The 21,990-nt window shown below is 40.5% G+C and overlaps 1 protein-coding gene across 2 annotated transcripts in view; it reads right to left on the minus strand.

Moving 5' to 3' along the window:
- HLCS (holocarboxylase synthetase) overlaps positions 1-21,990 on the minus strand; it is a 118,848-nt gene that overhangs the window by 12,305 nt on the left and 84,553 nt on the right. For both annotated transcript variants that reach the window (XM_041487753.1, XM_041487752.1), the window contains exons 7-8: positions 1,693-1,760; positions 434-594 (exon numbers count right to left, since the gene is read on the minus strand). In XM_041487753.1, coding sequence (XP_041343687.1) covers positions 434-594; positions 1,693-1,760 — 229 coding nt within the window. The remainder of the gene's footprint in view (positions 1-433; positions 595-1,692; positions 1,761-21,990) is intronic.

Below are 21,990 nucleotides of genomic sequence, written 5' to 3' on the forward strand. Positions count from 1 at the left end.
AAACAAGGGTTGGAAAAATCCTTTAAAAGGGATAAAGTGACCACTGAAACAGCACCAACAAAAAAGCAGAATAGGATTTGTCAGTTTTATTCATTTTCCCCTCCTCCTTATTCTCCTTCAAAATCAAAACAAATCAGCTCATTGTTGGACAAACAAAATTGACTTTTTCTTTACTGCTGAGGATTGAGGCTTCAGTTTCATAAGATTAAGAGTGAAATGAGTGTAGTGCATTTGAGCAGCTCAGTAAAAGAATATTCATCCTCTGGATATTGGATTTCTCCAAACATATCAATAATCAAGGTTAAGTTTAGGTTCTTCTTAGTGCTGAAGAACTGAATTATGCATTCAGCCATTACACACAAAAAGACACAGCTAAAATCTGAATTTAATGTAAATGGAACCAGGGGTTTTGAGATGAGTTAGAAGGACATACCTCATATCCTGGTATGGATCTGACTGCCTCTACCACTGCCAAGGACACCAGGTGCTGGATAAAAGGAATTCTCTGGCCCAGGTTGGAATGCAGAGGGATGGAGAGGTGCAGAGTGGACAGGGCACAGCCCATGGGACTGAGCCAAACGTTTCCACCACGACCTGGGCAGGGAGAGGAAAAAGAGGAAATTCAACTCAAGAAAAGAACATTTCTAAAAAAGATCACTTTGTGAATGTAGATAACAACTAAAGAGAAAGATTCAAAGGTATCCATCCAAAAATGTACCAACAGTTCCTTTAATGGAGTTTCCGAACCGATTTTCAAAGAAAAAGGTGCAAAGCTTCTTCTTCAAAAAAAAAAAAAAAAAAGATTTTTTTTTTCTTTAAAAAAACCTGGAATATTCCCATCCCTGTAAGTGCTCAAGGCCAGGCTGGATGGGGCTCTGAGAACCTGGTTTTGTGGAAGGTGTGGCAGGAGGTGGAACAAGATGATCTTTAAGGTCCCCTCCAACTCAGGCCATTCTGTAATTCTGTTCTGAGGTTCTGAAGTAGAAGCTGCTACTCAATTTCCCAGCATGTGCTAAATCCCCTGCTTCCAGGATTTTCCTGGTCTCTGCTAACAGACACATTTCAGAAGATCTTGCTTTGTTCAAGTGGAGAAGCATTTCTGACAATGCCCTGTGTGCACCCAGAAATGTACCCAAACCCTGAACCACCCTGCACTGAAACCAGGGAATCATCTTCTCATGGATTTGAGCTCGGAAAAGCTTCTTGGGCCACACACTCTGCTCTTCCAGCAGAATAAATGTGGCTTTTAAAGAAGTGCCAGCATTTTTCTGGGCAGGAAACACGACTTGCTTACATTTATCTGCTCAGGCAGGTCCTTCAGACTCAATCTCAGAGCAAGTCAAGCCCCAGTCCTGTTCCAGTTCACCCAGTTTCAGTTTTCGTCTGGAGCTCTGACTTGTGTTACACTGAGTGTAGTGATGGCAGCTTTTGTGACTGGCAAAAATTTTTTTGGCAGGCACCAGGAGACCACTAAATCATTTCTGCAAAAGCCACCAAACATCCTGAAAATGTTTACTTTGGTCTCTTATTAACTTTTGGGTTTTCAGTTTGAATCCACAGTTTGAGCGGGAGGAAAAAAGGACAGGCTTATTCAATGGATTATATTTTCAAAAATGCTCATAATGCAGCTTAAAATGTTCTATTTTGTGTATTTACTACACATTTATGAGTAAAATAAGGAGATTTACTCACCTTTCCCTTGTGTTTGTCGAACAGCCACTGCTATTAAACCCATCTCCTCAGGCAACTCGAACATTAACCTGCCAATTAGGGAAAAAACCAAAAACCCCACATGCTTATCAGCTACAACACTAAGCTACATTCATGAAAATCAAGGCTTAAATATCAGGTAATATTTTATGTTAACGTTGCACCACCGTTTTTTCAGTTAACATTTAGTCCTGACCCAAACCCATTAGAATATTAAAAAATGATTGGCTGAAAAACGATAATGTAAAATATTATTTTACCTGTTAGGCTGAAATAAGTCAGAGCTATAGTTCATTTGAGTTCTGATAACACAGGTTTTGTATTTCTTCACTTCTTCCTCAAGTGCTCATTTTTTTGGTGTCCCTATCTTCAGCAAGTGACAACCAGCAATTCTAAACATTTGTTTCTACTTACAGCAAATTTTTGTTCATACTACAAAATATAAGAGCAGCAGTTTCTGATTATTTAGAAAACCAATATGGTGGCAATAAAGCAGTTTAAAAGATACACTATCCCCTGAGAACTAATTATGATTTAACTACAGTAAATAAATCTACACCTTCTGAGAGCTCTAGAGAACACTGGCTTATTTTAGGCTTGTGTTCTGCTTTTAAAATAGTTTCACTTAAAAGAATACTAACTTTCCTCTGGGGATAAGTAGAAAGTGCACTTTAACACCACCAAATGAGTCAATGCTACACTTAAAATAAAAAAAAAAAAAGAAGAAAAAAGAAAGAAAAGAAGAAAAAACCCTACTGTGAGAACTTTGTTCAAGCCACTTTTAAACAGATCTGAACTGTACCATGATCCTCCTCCATTTCACATTTTCAGGAAGAGTTATTTCAGAGATAAAACATATTCAAGATGTTGCCTCTGAGGTAAGCCCAAAAAGGGATGTCTAGCCCACAAATCTGCTTCTCCCACAGGCACAAACACGATGTTGTTCATTCCTATAAAAGCAATCTTGTCTCAGGGGTAAGGACAGCCCAAATCAGAGAAAAAAGTTCCATTCACAATGATTTCCTGTGAGAAATGGATTTGTAAAGAATTCCTAAAGTTTGATAGAAAGTTTATGTAGTGTTGTATATTTGTATGTATATACTGAGATAAGGTGTAAATAAGATTTAAAATATGGTTTTGTAAAATGATTAGATATTTTAGAGAATTAGAAACTTGAAAGATAAATTGTAGTAAGGCTATGTAAGGAAAAAAAAAATAGATAATTTGTGTTGGAAGTAATAGTAGTATTGTGTGGTAAAATTAGTAAGCTGAAAAACATTTATAAAGTAATTAAGAAACAGGTTGGCTTCTGATAGAATGGTGTAGAGCTTTACATCTCTTGTATGTCCCTATTCATCGAGACTCAGAATAGAATAAAATCTTTTAAAACACCTCTCAGTTGCCCTGTCTCTGTAAAAGCTGAGAAAACCAACAATTTCCCCTGAATTTCAGATGGGTTTGGGAGCAGTTTCAGGCTCTGCAATTGAGGAGGTGTAGGAGCAGCAAGGAGGAGCTGTGAGTGTCCCACAGACACACCATGTCTTTGTGCTGGGATGAGGAACCATCCATTGCTCCTGCTCCACACGCTGGGAAATGGGACATCAGCAACTCCTGGGGCTGTGGCAGCACCAAAATGCAAGAAACCCAGAGGTTCCAGAGTATCTTTCAAATGCCTGACTCAGTTTAGGTTGGATGTTAGGAAAATGTTTTTTTATGGAATGAGTGATAAAGTTCTGGAATGGCTGCCCGGGGAGGTGGTGCAGTCACCATCCCTGGGGGTGTTTAACAAAGCCTGGATGTGGCACTGGGGGCCAGGGTTTGGTTGAGCTCTTGGGGCTGGGTTGGACTCAATGGTCTTGAAGGTCTCTTCCAACCCGGTCATTCTGGGATTCTGAGATTCTACTTTCATGATGATGAGGTTATTGGAAAGCCCAAGAAATGTCTGGGTCACAAATGCCTTTGCTAATTACAAATCACAGAATCCTGGAATTGTTTGGGTTGAAAAGGACCTTAAAGTTCATCCAGTTCCACCTCCTGCCATGGGTAGGAACACACAAACCAGCAGGAGCTGGACTAGGCCCCATGATGTTTTCCCACATTATTCCTGAGTCATGGAGATGTCATCAATGGCCAACAGCCAGAAAATTTCTTTGCCAGTCACCTTCCACAAAACACACCTTGGGAATTGTCTCCTCTGGACACTGTGGATCACATGCTTAGACCAGGTCCACCTATCTACCACCTTTAGCAGCAAATTTTACCTCTTGACACTAAATCCCAGAATCATCAAGGCTGGAAGAGCCCTCCAGGACCATCCAGTGCCACCAGCATCATCCCAAAGCCTGTCCCCAAGGCCACATCCAGACTCCTCTGGGCCAATTCCAGTGACTCCAAACCTCCCTGGGCAGCTCAGCTCAAGGCCTGACCACTCTGCCAGGGAAATTTTCTGTCCCAATCTCCAACCTGAGCCTCCCTTGGTGCAATTTGAGGCCATTTCCTCTCCTCCTTTCACTTTCACCAACCCTCCCTCACTGCCCCTCCTGCACTGAGCTTCTCCTGAGCCTCCTTTTCTCCAGACTGAGCTACCTCAGCTGCTCCTCCCAGGATGTGTTTTCCAGATCCTTCTCTTCCCTGGACACACTCCAACCCCTCAGGGGGAAAATCCCCCAAAACTCAGGAGGTTTCATCCCTGTCTTCTGGGAGCAGCCTGATTACAACACCAAGTCCATGCTTTTGCAACATAAAAATCTAATTTAAACTTGGACACACAGTTCGGAGGAAATTACAGGCTTTGTTGAAACACACGGATTTCTGCTGCTTCTCCATTCATGTATCTGTTTTTAAATAATGAAAAAAAATTAAAAATCATGTGCTGCCATGAGGGGAGGAAAATAAACAGAGCAGGAAAAAAGCTAATTAGGAATGCAAAACACAGGCTTCTGCACCAAAGAGATACAATTAGGAGAACAGATGATGCAGCTCTTGGAGACTTGGCAGCAGGTAACAACTCATTACATGGAGAGACTGAGGCTGGACTTTCAAGGGTCACAAAGAAATTCTTTAAAGGACACAACATGGGGAAGTTGTTAATTCCCAGACTGATACACCAAGAGACACACAGATTGATTTTTTTACTACTTCCTGAGATTGTGCTGGAATTAACATGAAGCCAATGATAATAAAATTCTGCACACAGCCTCCTGCCTGCCTTCCCTCAGCTTCAGAGCTCTGTACATGGTGTCTGCTTGTTAGTTTGGTGGGGTTTGTTTCTTCTCTGCGAGAAACAACTTGGATTTTCCTTACCAGAAAGATTAACTGTACGTGCACTTTTTTACATATTGACTTCCCTTCTTCTCTTTCAACTTAATCAGTTGCAGACTTAACAATTTTGTTTTTCTGCAGAGTGGCTTAATCACAGTGCTCACCACATTCTCCCCCCTCCCCAATTTTTTTCCTTCAAGAAATTCTTTTTTTTTTTTTTTTTTTCTTTTTGTGCTCTATAACCATCATACCCTGGGTATTAATTCCAAAAACCAGAATGAGATATAAAATTATGGCAACATGAAAATAAATTTACCCATCAGGAAGAATATCAGATGACATCTATATGATCATAGAAGATGATACTGGAATTTTATGTAAACTTTTCTTTTTTTGAACATTTTTGTGGTATTTTCCAAAATGTGAGCAAGGCACTTTTGGCATTCAAGAATATTAAAGCAGCTGAAATAGTAAGAGAGAGGTTCTAGTGCAGTTTTTTATACAAATACCCTCCTCCCCACCCTGCAGTACATACTAAGAGTAATAAACAATATTTAATTATTTTACAGAAATTCCAAGTGTAAGGAGGACTTACACAACGACTTTTCATCCTACATGAACATAAAATGGGAACTGAAACCCCCAAAACCACGTTTGACTAATGTTAACAACTATAAATTTCATTGATGTTGTGGGTTTAAGGTTGAAACTCTCATTAAAGCATCCTGCTGTGTTACAGTATTGCAGAGACATTACCACAGCCAGCAGTGCATTCCAGATGTTAAAATACCTGGGCACAAGAGTTATGGGCAGATTTGTCCCTTCCCTTCGAGTTCCTTGCCTGAAATACTGAAGGACTCCTCCACTCTGAAGGAGATTGTTTAGAGAGTATTGTAAAAGCAACACACACACACACACACACACACACAAAACCCAACCAAAAAAAAAAACAAACAAACAAAAAAAAACCCCCACACACAAACAAACCAAAAAAAAAAAATCAAAAAAAACCCACCAAAAAAACCCCAAAACCAAAAAACACAAACCCTTTCCATTTTAGTCAAATCAATGAATTCCAGAATTATTTAGGTTGGTGGGCAACAGTTAGAGGAGAGAACACCATGAATGAGAATAGGTTTGCGATAGATTTTGGGGAAAAAATATTTCTCTGGCAAGGTGGGGAGGCCCTGGAAAGAATTCCCAGAGCAGCTGTGGCTGCCCCTGGATCCCTGAAGTGCCCAAGGCCAGGTTGGAGCAGCCTGGGACAGTGGAAGGTGTCCCTACCCATGGCAGGGGGTGAAATTGGACAATCTTTGATGCCCCTTCCAAGCCAAACCATTCTATGATTCTATCAAATATAAAAGAAATGTTGTTATTGACCCCAAAGCAGCAGTTTCTGTGAGGAACACCATGCTGGGAGTCTGCTAAAAGCCACCAAATCAGGAAATGTGGGAAAGTTCTGAGGATGAACAAACCCTGCATTCAGTTTATTCGGGTACCTGGTAGATGGGATCTTATGGGTGACATCTCTGAAGGAAAAAAGGAGCTCAAATGATCTGGTCTTTACAAATTCCCCCCCACAAAGTAACCCTGTCCCAATCCTGAGGAAAATAAGGATGTAACAGAGGCTGCTTTGGCTAAAAAAGGGAATCCAAGAGTGTAAAAAATGTTCAAAAAAGATGGAAGCAAGGAGGAATACTACAAAGGAGAAATGCAGAAATATTGCCCAGAGAATGGAAAGCTCAATTGTATTAGAGATTGGGGGGAAAAATGGCAGCAAGAATTTCTACTGGAATGTGATTAAAAAAAAAAAAAAGAAGAAGAAGGAAAATGTGGGGTCTCAGCTGACTGAGGCTAAAACACAGTGGAGACACCTAAGGCTGAGCTACTCAAGGAATTCTTTGCCCAGGTCTTCACCAACAAGGTCCTCCAGGACTTCACACAGAGTTCAGGGAGAAGAGGAAACACCAGCAGTAGAAAAGAATTGATCTCATAAATCTCTTGGGAAATCTTGGCTCAGTCAGGTCGGTGAGAGCAGAGGGGATGGATCTGAGATTTCTGAGGCCACATCCAGCTCTCCCATCCTCATGGTCAAGGACATCAGAGTGGTGCCAGATTGAGAGGGAAAACATCTCCAAGCTGTTCTTTCAAACATCCCTGTATCCAAGCCAAGCCTTGAGCAGAAAGGGTCTGGATTCTGGGATTGAAAATCCTGGTTTGTACTCCAGCTGTGGGCTGCATACAACTGCAGATCTCAGGGGGTTCACCAAGACTTGTCCTATTTAATGTCTTCATAAGTTTAATAAGAGGTGAAGGAAAGGAGGGGATCCAGGAGGAAATGGCACACACATCCAGCCAGCTTGTGAGTAACACTGAGCTGTGGGGATAACTAAACTCTGGAATAGGATGTGGAGTTTTTCCAGACCTGACTGGAAAAAAGCCTTGATCAAGCTGGTCAGAATTCATCGTTGACCCTGCTTAGAAGAAGGAGGTTGGACTAGAAACCTTCAGGGATTCTGAGTGCAGCTATGATATTTTATAAAAAATCCTTTGCTAGGATTTTTCTCCTATTCTAGCTGAGAAGCCTCAGAAAAGAAATGTAAACAATTAACTATCTGATGGTTGCAGGTTGTAGTCTGGACATTGTTTACCAACAGGTGAATCTTGGATTGGTTCCTGTGAGTTGTTTCTACTTAATAACCAATCAAAGATGCAGCTGCGTTAGACTCTTTGAGAATCACGAGCTTTTGTTATCATTCTTCATTCCTATCTTGTTCCTTTTAGCTTTCTGATGGATTTTTTCTATTATTTTAGTATAGTTTTTAGCATACAATTTTAATATAATATATATCATAATATAATAAATCAGCCTTCTGAAACATGGAGTCAAGATTCAGATCTCTTCACTCGTCCTGGGAGCCCCCGTCGGTTCAACCATATCTGAGTGATTCCTGACTCCAGAAAACACACAGGAACTTGGCATCTCTGGTGTTTCCAGCAGACATTTAGGTTTGGTTGAAATCAGTGAGAAATTAGCCTTTGTAGCTATTAAATCAGTGATTTAGCCCCAGTGGTGGTCACTGGAATCCCATCTCCCGGGCAGGATCCTAAAACCATTTGCACACTCTCTTACAAGCTGAAATATTTACATTTCTCCATCCTCCACTTTCCATTTCAGCATTTTACACACAACCAGGTGCTCCCAGGAGATCGACTCCCCCAGCTGAGACAAGGAGAACACCTCAGCTGTTAATCCAACTCCGGCTGATTTAAATGACAGAAATCTCACTTAAAACTGTGCCTAAATCCAGCAAGAAAAAACATTTACCAGAATACCCCTTGACATGAATGCACTCTTCTGTTCTAATGCAAAAATTCATTGCTCCTTTCACCTTCTAGTGGGCTCCCCCACAGCAAAGTTAGCACAGAAAGGGCCATTTAGTGTCAAATTCTCCTTGAACTCCTTGGACACACCAAAGTCCTGCACCAGTGAGGAAAAGCATTAAAGGGATTACAATATCCCAGCCGTGGGGAAAGCTAAAAAAGCACTTCAACCTTGCACAGCTGGTTCCTTGTTAACTCAAGAAATGCTACAAAAAGAAGATTGTCCTGAACTAGACAGGACATTTCCAGCAAGGAATATTCTCCCTAATGAATGATGTTGGGTGAGGAGCTCTCAGATCCTTTGGCTGGCTGGGTAAATCCTTCAGCAGAGCAATAATAACAATTCAGTTCCAGGGAAAATGCAGGATGGAGGAGGGCTGGGAGCAGGACAAAGCCACCTGAGATGTTTTTCAGCTCTCCACAAATGAAAGCTGCTGTTGGCAAAAGGGAAGCAACAGCAAAAGATGCCAGGGGAGAGAAGGGAAGACTAAATCACCTCTTTTTTACCACCCATTTGCTCATGCTTGATTGAAATGATGGTATTATGAATTGGGAATGGTTCATGCTTTGCTGGTGGAATTGCTTTGAGAATCAGGGCCTGCTGCACAGAACTCTACCATGAAATCCTAATTTTTTTTTCTCTGCTCACTGCATTTTTCAGCTGGTAATTTTCTTGTCTCTCTATTTTTATACCTGATATTTTATAATTAGTCCTTTGTCTATGTTTATAGGCTTTTCCTCTTGAAAAAGAGAAAGAAAAAGAGAATTTTAAAATGCAGTACCATACAGGCAGAGGTGTCAGGAAACATACCCAAATAAGAAAGGACTCCAAAAAATTAGTTTGCCAACAAAATGCCAGTAAAATTTGAAACCTGGGTTCAGACACACTGGTCATGTTCCAAAACTGCAAACTTAAAGAACTTCTTTATTCAGTAAATCAGTTTCTCTGCGAATATCATCAAGACCACAAAGTTACAGCAAAGGAGGGCGTTTCCAGGGGAGATGTGAATAGAGTTTAGCAGTTGCTTTCAATTTTTAATTTGAAAAGCAAAAACTTGTCCTGTTTTGAACAATTTATTTCATTTTTTCCCATCTAGCAAGTAATCTTTTCAATTCATACCCTTTCTTGAAAAAGCTACCTGAAGCCAAAAGTGAACATGGGCAAATGGGAATGAAACAGATTTTGTTAGGAAACAGAACTCCAGTGCCAAGGGTAAAGAAACAGCGCATTTACCAGAATGCAGTGAAATATATTTATCATAACATGGTAAGAGTAGAATCTTCAGGCTAAAATAAAAATGATAAACACATTGATCAAAGCCAGATCCAGCCCTTCTTGCCTGAGGTCAAACCCAGCACAGAAGAGAACTGTCCCCCCTCTAACAGATGGCAGTGGGACTCACAGCCCAGGCACAGCTTGCACTGCAAGCCCAGGCAGGCAGGGGGAGCTGGGGGCACCCAGAGCCCTGCAGGCTGTGGGGATGGCACCTCCAGCAGGGATTTCACCCCAGGGCAGTGACACAGCTTTGGGACTGGGGCCTGGGAACCCCAAAAGGTTCAACAAAACCAAGTGTGAGGTCCTGATGCGGGGATGGGGCAATCCCTGGGATCCATCCAGGCTGGGATGAGCAGATGGAGCAGCCCTGGGAGAAGGATTTGGGGGTGCTGGTGGTGAGAGCTGGACCTGCCCCAGCCCAGAACCCCACAGTGAGGGGGGATTGTGTCCCTGTGCCCCACAGGTTAGAGCCCACCTGAGAGCTGCCCCAGCCCTGTCCCAGCACAGGAGGAGCTGGAGTCCCTTTTCATCAAAACCATTCTGCCATTCCCAGAGAAGCCGAGTCATGGTGCCTTGTGATGCCTTGTGCAGGCTGACCTAGAGCAGAAGTTGGACAGAGCTAAAGAATAAAGCAGGGATTTATGAAAAGGCCTCCATGGATCCACCTTGGGCAGCACAAGAGCCCAGCCAGGGCTGCACCCAAGATGAACCCAAATGGTCCCAAAATGCACGAGCGCTCACGGGGTCTCTCCCTGGGATCAGCTCTGCTCCATGTGCACATTGCAGTTCAGTGTCCAATTCCAGCTCAGCCCCTGCACTCCCATCCTGCTTGTTTTTCTCTCTCCAGCCCACGGGGTTTGTGCTCTTGGGCTGAGATTTGGATCATTTGTCCTTGGTGCCCAGCTGGAGCAGGAATTGTTTTGTCTCCCTGCTCTGTGCACAGAGCTCACCATCCCATAATGTGAAGCCCAGCCCCACACACTGAAGCAGCACAGAATGTGAAAAATAGAAAAGTTCAAACCTGAGGCATCAATGGCAGGGGTGGCACTGGATGACTTTTACAGGTCCCTCCCAGCCCAACCCATTCCATGATTCTAAGATGTTTTAAGAATGCTCAAATTTGGTCACTTTCAGAGGAAAATCTCAAAACAAGCCCAATGCAGCAGAGCGAGAAACATTTCAGCAAAATAACAAATCTATTTCAATCAGCATTGGATTCACTAATTCACAGTGAGGCATCACAAACATGAAGATCTCTAAAGTTACCCATTGTGAAGCTGAATTTATACAATATTCCTTATTATTCCTTATTCCTTAGCTCTATCTCAGATAAAAAAAAAGCCAAGTGAGAACTTTCTGCACACACAGCAATTTCAATGTGATTTTCTGGCCAGTTTCTAGTCTGGGTGATTGCATTTCCTTATGAAAATTTCTCTACAATTTATGAAGACATCACTTCATTTCCTGGCTTAAATCACGGAGGGTGTGAAACAGTTGCCATGTTTGACCAGAGAAGTGCTGAAGTTATTCCCAAACAGCCACTCCAGCAGGGGGAATGCAGAACAAAGACACTGGATTTATCATGGAAACTGAAAAGAGCACTAATAAGAATTGTCTGAGGTGCCCTCCCAGGATCCTTCCTGAAAAGTGGGAAAAATTGCAAGTATTTAAACAAAAAATTTCCATTCCTTGTTAAGGACCTGTGAAAGACCTAAAAAATACTAATAATTATTTTCCTAATTTATATTAATTTTTTCCTATATCTTATTATTATTAAAAGTTTCATCAATACTTGAAATCATGAAAGTAATTTATTCTTAGGAATAAATTACTCCAAAAACCTGTAATTTTTTTTCCATGATTTGCTTTAATTTCTTTTATTTTCTGCCTGCAACCTCCATCGTGCTCAAAATTGAGGTTCTGGATGCAGCAAATTCCCAGTTTTCTTAATCCAATACTAACTGAAAAATAATTGGAATTATTCTCTTCTTTCTGAAGGCACACACAACAGTTTTCCTACACTAAAACAAAAGGCAGCACGATTTCATGCTGCCATTTCTTGTGGTCCTGTCGATTGCTTTAACCTCTTGCTGAAAAAATATATTTAAAGACAACAGACCCCTGAAAAGTGGGAAAAATTGCAAGTATTTCAACAAAAAATTTCCATTCCTTGTTAAGGACCTGTGAAAGACCTAAAAAATACTAATAATTATTTTCCTAATTTATATTAATTTTTTCCTATATCTTATTATTAAAAGTTTCATCAATACTTAAAATCATGGAAGTAATTTATTCTTAGGAGAACCCTCCAAAAACCTTTAATTTTTTTTCCATGATTTGCTTTAATTTCTTTTATTTTCTGCCTGCAACCTCCATCGTGCTCAAAATTGAGGTTCTGGATGCAGCAAATTCCCAGTTTTCTTAATCCAATACTAACTGAAAAATAATTGGAATTATTCTCTTCTTTCTGAAGGCACACACAACAGTTTTCCTACACTAAAACAAAAGGCAGCACGATTTCATGCTGCCATTTCTTGTGGTCCTGTCGATTGCTTTAACCTCTTGCTGAAAAAATATATTTAAAGACAATTAACTTAAAATTTCAGGCAAATTTCTCCATTACCTCAGTTTTCCTTGCTCAAAAGCACGTGAGTCTCAATTTCCAAATTCTCATCTCTCACCATTTAATTGAAAAATACACACAGAAGGTTTGAAAAGTTGTAAATGCTGGTGCATATTGTGATTTTTGGGCTGTGTATGGTACAAACATCATCACTAAGGTGGTTATTTGACACAGCTTGGCAATCAATCAACCCTTCCTCAATTTTTCCCAATTGTGGCTTCATAAATTGGCAGGTAAAGCACAATTATTTCACTTGCATGGCTTTTTTTCCATTAAGAATGGTGATGCATGAAATCGTTGAAAAAAAAAAGGATTATTACTATTTTGCTGTGCAAAAGCAATCAAAACACCCCGTTCCTTACACCCCGTTCCTTCCATGTCAATAAAGCCAGAATTTAATCAAAGAACTCCCACAGACAAAATATCAGGTTTTTAATCCTTCTCTAATAAAAAGTAGAGGTGGAACACTGAAAAATTTAATATATAAATATAATATATAAGTAATAATAGTAATACATAAAAAAAACACAGAACTACATAAATAAACATAATGTATAAATAACGTAAATATAAATTATAATGTAAAAGATTAAGGAAAAGTTTAATGCAAACTTCAGGGGAAAAAAAGGTATTTTTTTGTTTCAAAGTGTTTCAGTGAGAGCTGATTTTAAAATAAAAGCATTAAGAAATGGCAATTGAGTTCTAAAGTTGTAGCTAAAATTTGAAATAGTTTGTTTGCCAAGTAAAGTTTAGAATATTATTTTAAAGAATATTTTAAATAAATAAATAATTTTTAAATATTTTAATAGTATAAATAATAATTATATACATTATTATAAAATAATATAAAAATTAAATTTTATTTTTATTGTTATTAGACCTGATGAGATGTTTACCATATACATAATTTTTCAGAGGAAAGAGAGATCCAGAAAAGCTACTGTTCTCTAAGAGGAGGAATTAATTTCTCAAGGAAGAATTAATTTTAACAATGCCATTTTTCCTTTAAAACATACAAATGAACATTATCTTCAACATCCCTACACAGAATTTCCTCGTGAAGAAAGAACAGATTTTTTTTCCTGATTTCAAATTACACATCATGTGAAGAGATAACGATCCAGAAAAATATATTGCTTTTCTCATGTTGAATTCAACACAATAGCTGAGCTCAGCTGGCTCTGCACCCATAGATCTGATAATTAAAACACAAAAAATGCTCTCATCAAGCAGCAGAGTTTCATCCCTGCCAGTGCCAAGAGAAACCACAAGTTTTCTAAATTCAGAATTATTGTATTTGCGGGGTCCCTCGTGGCAGGAAGGAATGATGAATCTGACTTCATGCTCTCAGAAGGCTGATTTATTATTTTATGATACTATATTGTATTAAAGAACACTATACTAAACTATACTAAAGAATACAGAAAGGATACTCAGACAATGCTAAAAAGATAATAATGAAAACTCGTGACTCTCTCCAGAGACCTGACACAGCTTGGCACTGATTGGCCACTGAGTCAAAATAATTCACAGCAGAATCCAATGAAACAATCACGTGTGGGTAACCAATCTCCAACCACATTGCAAAGGAGCAAAACACAGGAGAAGCAAATGAGATAAGAATTGTGTTCCTTTTTCTCTGAGGCTTCTCAGCTTCCAAGGAGAAAAATCCTGGGTGAAGGGATTTTTCAGAAAATATGACGGTGACACAGAATTAAAGCCCAGAGCATTTTTCCAACGCTCCAAAGCAGCTGAATCAAGGACAGCAAAGTTCTGTTTCCAAATAAGTTGCTGAATATTTTGAAACCCCCTCATTTCTGGGCTGTGCCAGCTCCAAGGCAGACTCCCAATAGTTCATTTCATGGCTGATTAAGAATGGATTTCAAAATAAGGCAGTTGCTTTCTGTTGGCCACAGCATCATCAACAGCCACCAAAATAATGTGGATTTTAACCACAGACTCACAAAATACAGCTGCTACTCAAAGCCCCAAACAAGGGATTTCCTTTGTCAGGGTGGGAAAAAAAAAAAAAAAAAAAGTCCCCAGGTAATGTTGTTAATTCAAATTCTTCACAAGCAAGGAAAGCTGAAAGTTCCTACTTCTGAGAGGTTAAAATATTCCCAGAAAGAATAAAATGTTGTACTAATAAAATATGTACAAATCATTCTTATCCTGAGAGGTGGTGGATGGGTCACCACAGAATCACAGAAGGTTTGGGGTGGAAAATAAATTTATCTTGGATTTTGGGATCTTGACACTTGACACATGCACATAGCAGAGGATGAAATCTGGATATCCCAGAGAGCAGAAAAGAAAAAAATGTCTTTGATTCTTGCATTACCTCACCAAACCCAGGAATTGCTTCCAAATACTGACTAAAAGCATGTCAAACTCTAATTCTGTATCACTATAAACCATTTCTAGGTTTACAAAAGGCTGAAAAAACTGGGATTGTTCACCTGCAGGGGAGAAGCTTTGGGGTGAGCTCAGAGTGGCCTTGCAGGGCCTGAAGGATCCAAAAGAAACAGGGACAGAGACAATTTCCAAGGGATGGAGGGACAAGAAAAAGGGGAATCAATACCCATGGAGTAATAATTGAAATCAGAAATTAATTTCTGAACCACCTGGCAGATCTATGGGTCCTCCCTCACCTGGGTTTTTTTTTTTTTTGGTGCATTATTCAGCTGTAAAGCAAAAGGAAAATACAGGCTTAGAAAAGAAACTTTCACCTCTGCCAACCCATTTCTAAAAACCAGGTGTTGTGAGGTGGTATTTTATTTAAAATGAAAAAGTGAGGTTTTATCAAGGGTTAGGGCAATTATGTAGCAAAGAATTCCTTTGGCTGGAGAAGGAGAAAAATGTGGAGGAATGACTTAAATGGGAAGTTATAGACACAGATATGCAAAACTGCTGGGAAACAAATTAATAAAAGGAACAAATATGTGGAATAAAAGAAAAATCAGTAGTTATTCACATTTGTGTAAAGTAAAAAATCCACAGCTCCAGCACCTCCCATGGATTTGCATCCATGGCAAAGTGAGCACCAGTGGAAATCCCACTCCAAAATCAAACTGGTTCTGACAGGGACAGCATAAATCTGACCCAAATTCACAGCACAGCCCCAGAGTGTTGGAAGGATCCTCTGCCCTACTCACAAAATCTCACAACCATGGAAAAACAACAGCTCACTTAAGCAAAATTCCTTTTTTTAGCAATTTTAAAAGGCAAAACTCCTGCATCTGTGTTTCTGGGCTGAAATGCTGTCCCATACCCACTGACAATGGGGACATGCTCATTCATTTTTCTCCTGTACCAGGCACTTGAGTGAAAGTTTCTTTACAGTGTTTTGTCTTCATTTGAGGAAAGAAACACAATTCTTTGCTATCCCCACTCTCTGCCCTACTCATAAAATCTCACAACTATGGAGAAACAACAGCTCACTTAAGCAAAATTCCCTTTTTTCCAGCAATTTTTAAAGGCAAAACTCCTGCATCTGTGTTTCTGGGCTGAAATGCTGTCCCATACCCACTGACAACGGGGACATGCTCATTCATTTTTTTCCTGTACCAGGCACTTGAGTGAAAGTTTCTTTACAGTGTTTTGTCTTCATTTGAGGAAAGAAACACAATTCTTTGCTATCCCCACTCTCTGCCCTACTCATAAAATCTCACAACTATGGAGAAACAACAGCTCACTTAAGCAAAAGTCCCTTTTTTTCAGCAGTTTTTAAAGGCAAAATTCCTGTGTCTGCGTTTCTGGGCTGAAATGCTGTCCCATACCCACTGACAATGGGGACATGCTCATTCATTTTTTTCCTGTACCAGGCACTTGAGTGGAAGTTTCTTTACAGTGTTTTGTCTTCATTTGAGGAAAGAAACACAATTCTTTGCTATCCCTCTCTCCCCACCTAAGGCATCATGTTTCCTACACCCTGAACAATTCCTTTTTCCCTGCTTTGTACCATGCTCAGCAAATCCACACTTTTTGAAGCCCCGTGCTGAAAACTGGGCCAATAACTCCAGTTAAACCCTCCTAGTGTTGAGTAGAACTGCAAGGATTACCTTGATATTTTTAGCACATTTTAAAGCACTTTTGTATGAATTTCAGTGCCAATCCTCACCTCCTTTGTTACAACAGGAATTTATTTTTAACTCACATTGAATTGCTCACTCAGACTCAAAGAACCTCTCACGAAAATTGATATTCAACCACTCTCTCTCCATTTGATGATTTGCATCTGATTATTTGAGGCCACACTTTGATTTATCAAGCTTTGAGTTTTAAATTCGCCTTTTACAACCTTATGGATTCTCCCAACAAAGAGGAGTTTTTGATAAAGAAACCTTCAATTCTGTCACCCAAATTATTCATGGAAATGACTGACGCTGTGGCAGATCTGAAGCCTCAGCAGTCTGGCCGAGGAAGAGATCTTGGATTTAAGGTTTTAGATTTAAGAATGGCATTTAAACCCTTCAGCTGTGACACAGAGGAGTTAAGCATCTAAAAAGGGAAAGATCACTGGAGAAAAAAATGATCATCTTTCCTTTTCTCCACTAAGAGAATTTTAACAAGCAACTCTTCACAGAATTAATAAAGTTGCAGTTGTAAATGTCAACTGTTTGCAGCTGTCTGTCTCCTCCACCTTGCACAATATATTTAACACTGAATATAACTGAGAAGGAAAAAGGGGAGGAAATACTTTTCCCTTCACATATTTTTTTTTAAAATGTCTTTTTCTACAAGTACTTCATAAATAATTTCTACTTTTCAACCAGGAACATCAGACTAACCTAACAGAACACTGTACTCCTATTTATCCAGAAAAAACCTGTAAAATCCATTTTCCTATCACCCTTGTTTTATGGGATAACCTCTCCATTGCAGCAAATAAAAACTCCTCGTGTTCCCTTTTTATCATTCTCTCCAACATCCAGAGTCATCCTGCCCCTGGAGGTCTTTTCCTCATTCACAGTTTGTAAACTCTGGGTCAAGGACCTTCATTTTGTGTCTGTGTCACTCCTGGTGGCATCACTGGGGTGGCTCAAATGATTCAACAAAAGGAACTCAAAGGCCAAGAAGAGGTGAAATCCAACAATCCCACAGCAGATCCTTTACTTCTGCAGTCCATCCATCAGGGGGAAACTGTTCTCTCCTGCACACAAAATTCCCAGCGATGTGGACAGAATCCCAGAATCATCAAGGCTGGAAGAGCCCTCCAGGACCATCCAGTGCCACCAGCATCACCCCAAACCCTGTCCCCAGGGCCACATCCAGACTCCTCTGAGCCAGTTCCAGTGACTCCAAACCTCCCTGGGCAGCTCAGCCCAAGGCCTGACCACTCTGCCAGGGAAAAAAATTGTTCCTAATCTCCAACCTGAGCCTCCCCTGGTGCAATGTGAGTGTCCCACAGCCCCACAAGGACCCCCAGTGTGACCCCTCAAGGGCCCCTCTGGGGTTCGGGGGCTCTGCCATGAGCAGTGACACCGGTTGGTGACAAAGGCCCTGTGCTGTGGGCACAGGCTCCTGCTCCTGCACTGGGGTGGCACCATGGCCTCTGTGTCCCCAAAGCCTGGCCTCGCTGTCCGGGCCACCCCCAATTGCCACCGGGGCTCACAGCACCCTGTGCCACCTGTGCCCTGCCTGGCTGGGGTCCATCTGTCCTGTCCCTGTGTCCCCTGTCACCGCCTGTGGGCCTCTGTCCCATCCATGAGTCCCTAGGCTGCTCCTCCTCATGTGGGACCATGTCCCCACCTGTGCACGTGTCCATGTGGGGACCCTGTCCATGTGTCCCCAACATCCTGTGTGTTCCTGTCCCCATCCTGTCCCTCTTCCCTGGGAGCACGGCCCAACCCCCCCGGCTGTCCCCAGGGGCCACATCCAGACTCCTCCTGAGCATTCCCACAGACAGTGACTCCAAACCTCCCTGGGCAGCTCAGCCCAAGGCCTGACCACTCTGCCAGGGGAATTTTCTTTCCCAGTCTCCAACCTGAGCCTGCCCTGGTGCCATTTGAGGCCATTTCCTCTCCTCCTTTCCCTTGGGCCCCTCCTGTCAGGACTTGTGCAGAGCCACAAGGTCCCCCCCGATCCCCTTTTCTCCATGCTCAGCTCTTTCCCAGCTCCCTCAGCTGCTCCCAAATCCCAGGATTTGTTTTCCAGCCCCTTCCCAGCTCCATTCCCTTCTCTGCACACAGAACAGACACCAAGAACTGACTCTGAAGACCAATAAATGAATTTACCACCATCCAGCCCACGGGTTCTTGTCACAAACAAGTCCAGATCACCCAGGGGAGACACAACCCCAAATCCTCCGCACAGGAACTGGCACATCCAGCCCCACGTCAAACTCAGCCAGGAGCAAAGAAACCCCTGCCAGGCTGAGAACCTCGTTCTCCTGTGGGGCTTCTCCTTCTGCAGATGCTGAAAGCTGAGACACCAAGTGGCACAAGCCAAATGCAACAAAAGGAGCGAAGCTCTCGCCCTGGAGATTCACACATTTACAGGCTGCTCATGTAAATCCTACCCGGAGATCCTCAGGGCTTTAGCAACACCAAAAGACAAAAATCTAATTTTTTTTAATCAACCAAATTCAACTTTTTAATCTACCAAAAATTTAAAATTTTTCATTTTTAGATTTTAAATTTTTTTATCAACCAAAACGTTTTTAAATTTTAAATTTTTTTAATCAACCAAAACCTTCACATTTTTTAATGTTTTATTTTTTTAATCAACCAAAACCTTCACTTTTTTTTTCTTTTTTAATCAACCAAAACCTTCACATTTAATACAGCAATGTTTCAGAGAATAAATCAAGAAATGTGCACCTGAATTTTTAAAGGATTGGCTGGATATTGCCAACTTACGTTTGCTTATTGCCTGTTAGTGTATTTCTGTTTTTAAAGAAATTATGTCCATTTTTAGAAGCTTTCTTAGTAGTAAAAAAAAAAAAAAAAAGAGGAAAAATCTTCCCTCAAATTTCATATTCCAAGAGGCAAAACTTATATTCCAACAGAATATTCCCACTTATATATAATATTATTATTCCAATTTATTATTGTTCCAACTTATATGTATTACTCCAATTTATGTTATTAGATTCCAGTATCACATAAGGCAAGGTGCCTTCCAAAATCATGAAATGCACTGTCAAGTTCTCAATTTCAAATGCTATTTTTAAACTCTACTGTCAAAAAAATTTCCTGGAAGTTAACATAAAATACATCTTGGATTATTTATCACACTCTATCTCTCCCTGGGACATGGACATTTATTTTTGCTATTGAAGAGTTGCTCTAATTGAATTTCCTTGTATTCATTAGCTTTTAGGATACTTCCAAAAAGAAAACATGACTGAATTTGAGAAATGAGATCATAAAATATAAGATGTGACAGCAGAAAAATGCTTTATTTCCCTGTTCATTAAGCAAATGTATTTTCTTTCCAGGTAGAACAGACATTGAGAAGAGTATCCAAGTCCAGTGGTGCTTGTAATACTGAACACACAAAAATTAACTCACTCTGGCCACAAATAAATATTTGCAGTCAAAATTAAGCCACTCCCACATCAATAAAATCCCACAAACTTTTTTGTAGTGAAAAAAATGTGATAATTCAGTTTAACACTGCAAATTGCAAGACTTGAAAGAAGTTACATTATTACAATATTATAAAATTATAAATTTCCTGCACGGCTGACCAACATCCCTGCACTTTATTGGAATGGATTTGGTGTCCTGCAGCTCAGTGAAAACATTCTCTGAAGGCTCTTTGCCACGAGGCCTCATGGAACGCAGCTGTTCCAGGGCTGCCCCTTTCCCAGAAAAACTGGGATTAAGTTTCTGCTGCTGCACAAGCTCTGCAGTCCTGGCAGAGCATTCCTGAATCTCAGGGCTGGGGCTGGGATGGGATTATCCCATCAGGATGGCACGGGCATGGCAGAGTTAGACATCACTTATATAAGCAGAGCAAATATAAATAAATAAATAAATAAATAAGATAGAAAGATAGATAAATAAATAAATAAATAAATAAAAATAGATAACTAAACTAATTAAATAACTGAATAAATAAATAGATAAAAGTAAGTAAAGTTGATAGATAAATGCAGCTATCATTTACTGTTATTATATACTGTTATTATACATTATATACAATTACTATTATGCTTTTATAAATAATTATTGTTATTATATATTGTTATTACTGTTATTATTGTTTATGATTTATATTTTGTTATTATTTAATATATATATAGTTATTATTTTTATCACAGAAATAAAAGTCTGGGAAGACGAATAGGATATCAGTATGAATTTGCACTTGATTAGAAAAATGTCACTCAAAGTAGAGGGGAATAACACAAAAAAATTTGGATCAAAGTCCCCCTTTTTTAGTAGTTTTGGATCTGCCCCATGCCAGGCAGTGCCCAAGGCCAGGTTGGACACTGGGGCTTGGAGCAGCCTGGCACAGTGGAAGGTGTCCCTGCCATGGCAGGGGTGGCACTGGGTGGGCTTTGAGGTCCCTTCCAGCCCAAACCTTTCTGGGATTCTGAGACTGCATGATTCAAGCCTGCATACAAGCAATGGTTTGACTTCTGGTTTCAATCTGCTACTCTGAGATCAAATTTATTTGATTTACAAAGTCACTTTTTGCTGTTCAGCCCTTTGACTGAATAACATCTTCCAATACACCATTTTTGTGTATTGGAGGATTCAGAGCAAAATCATGATTTTGGAAGTTTTCTTCACCCCTGTTACTGTGAGGAAACTTTTCATTACTATTTATCTATGCTGCTCCTAAGGGATCTTAGAAACCTCAGTGACAACTATTGGCAAAACACTTCAAAATCCACACAGGGACAATGCCATAAAAACAGGAAAAATCATGGATTTACAGAATGGTTTATGTTGGAATGGACCTTAAATCCCATCCAGTGCCACCCCTGCCATGGCAGGGACACCTTCCACTGTGCCAGGCTGCTCCAGCCCCAGTGTCCAACCTGGCCTTGGGCACTGCCAGGGATCCAGGGGCAGCCCCAGCTGCTCTGGGAATTCCATCCCAGCCCTGCCCACCCTGCCAGGGAACAATTCCTCATTGCCAAGATCCTATCTAACCCTTCCCTCTCTCTGTTCAAAGCCATTCCCTGTGTGCTGTCACTCCAGCCCTTGGAAACTGTTTCTCTCCAGCTTTCTTGGAGCCCCTTTAGGTCCTGGAATTACTACCACTATTATTATTATTATTATTATTATTATTATTATTATTATTATTACATGAGGCATCAGGATAAGCAACAAATATTTCTAAAATCAGGGAAAACAGCAGGATGATCTGAGATTGAATTGTACCAACCACGTTTATCCCACACCCAGGGGCCAGCGGAACAAATGGAGCAGTGGATGTGCAAATGACTGCAGAATTATTATAGGAAGAGGTTTTATGGCAAACCTCTCATTCTCCCACAACCACAGACATCAAGTGCCTATCCACAAACTCATCTCCTGCTCCACATGGAAAGTGCTGTTGGAATAAAATCAGAAATTACAACGTCTATGCTCTGTTCTAGGCCTGTGTCACCCAGAATTTCATTTTTCATCCATGGCCATCTAATGTTTCACTGCTCATATAACACTGGCATAAAATGGCAGCATTTGCTCTCCCAAGAATTAAAGGGAAGGGACAGGAAATTTCTGTAGGTTCTTGGTCTCCTGTAGGTGATGCCCACACAACATCCAGACCTCAG

The sequence above is a fragment of the Pyrgilauda ruficollis genome, unplaced genomic scaffold (assembly GCF_017590135.1).
Source record: "Pyrgilauda ruficollis isolate IOZ18807 unplaced genomic scaffold, ASM1759013v1 scaffold84, whole genome shotgun sequence".
In the NCBI taxonomy this organism is placed as follows: Eukaryota; Metazoa; Chordata; class Aves; order Passeriformes; family Passeridae; genus Pyrgilauda; species Pyrgilauda ruficollis.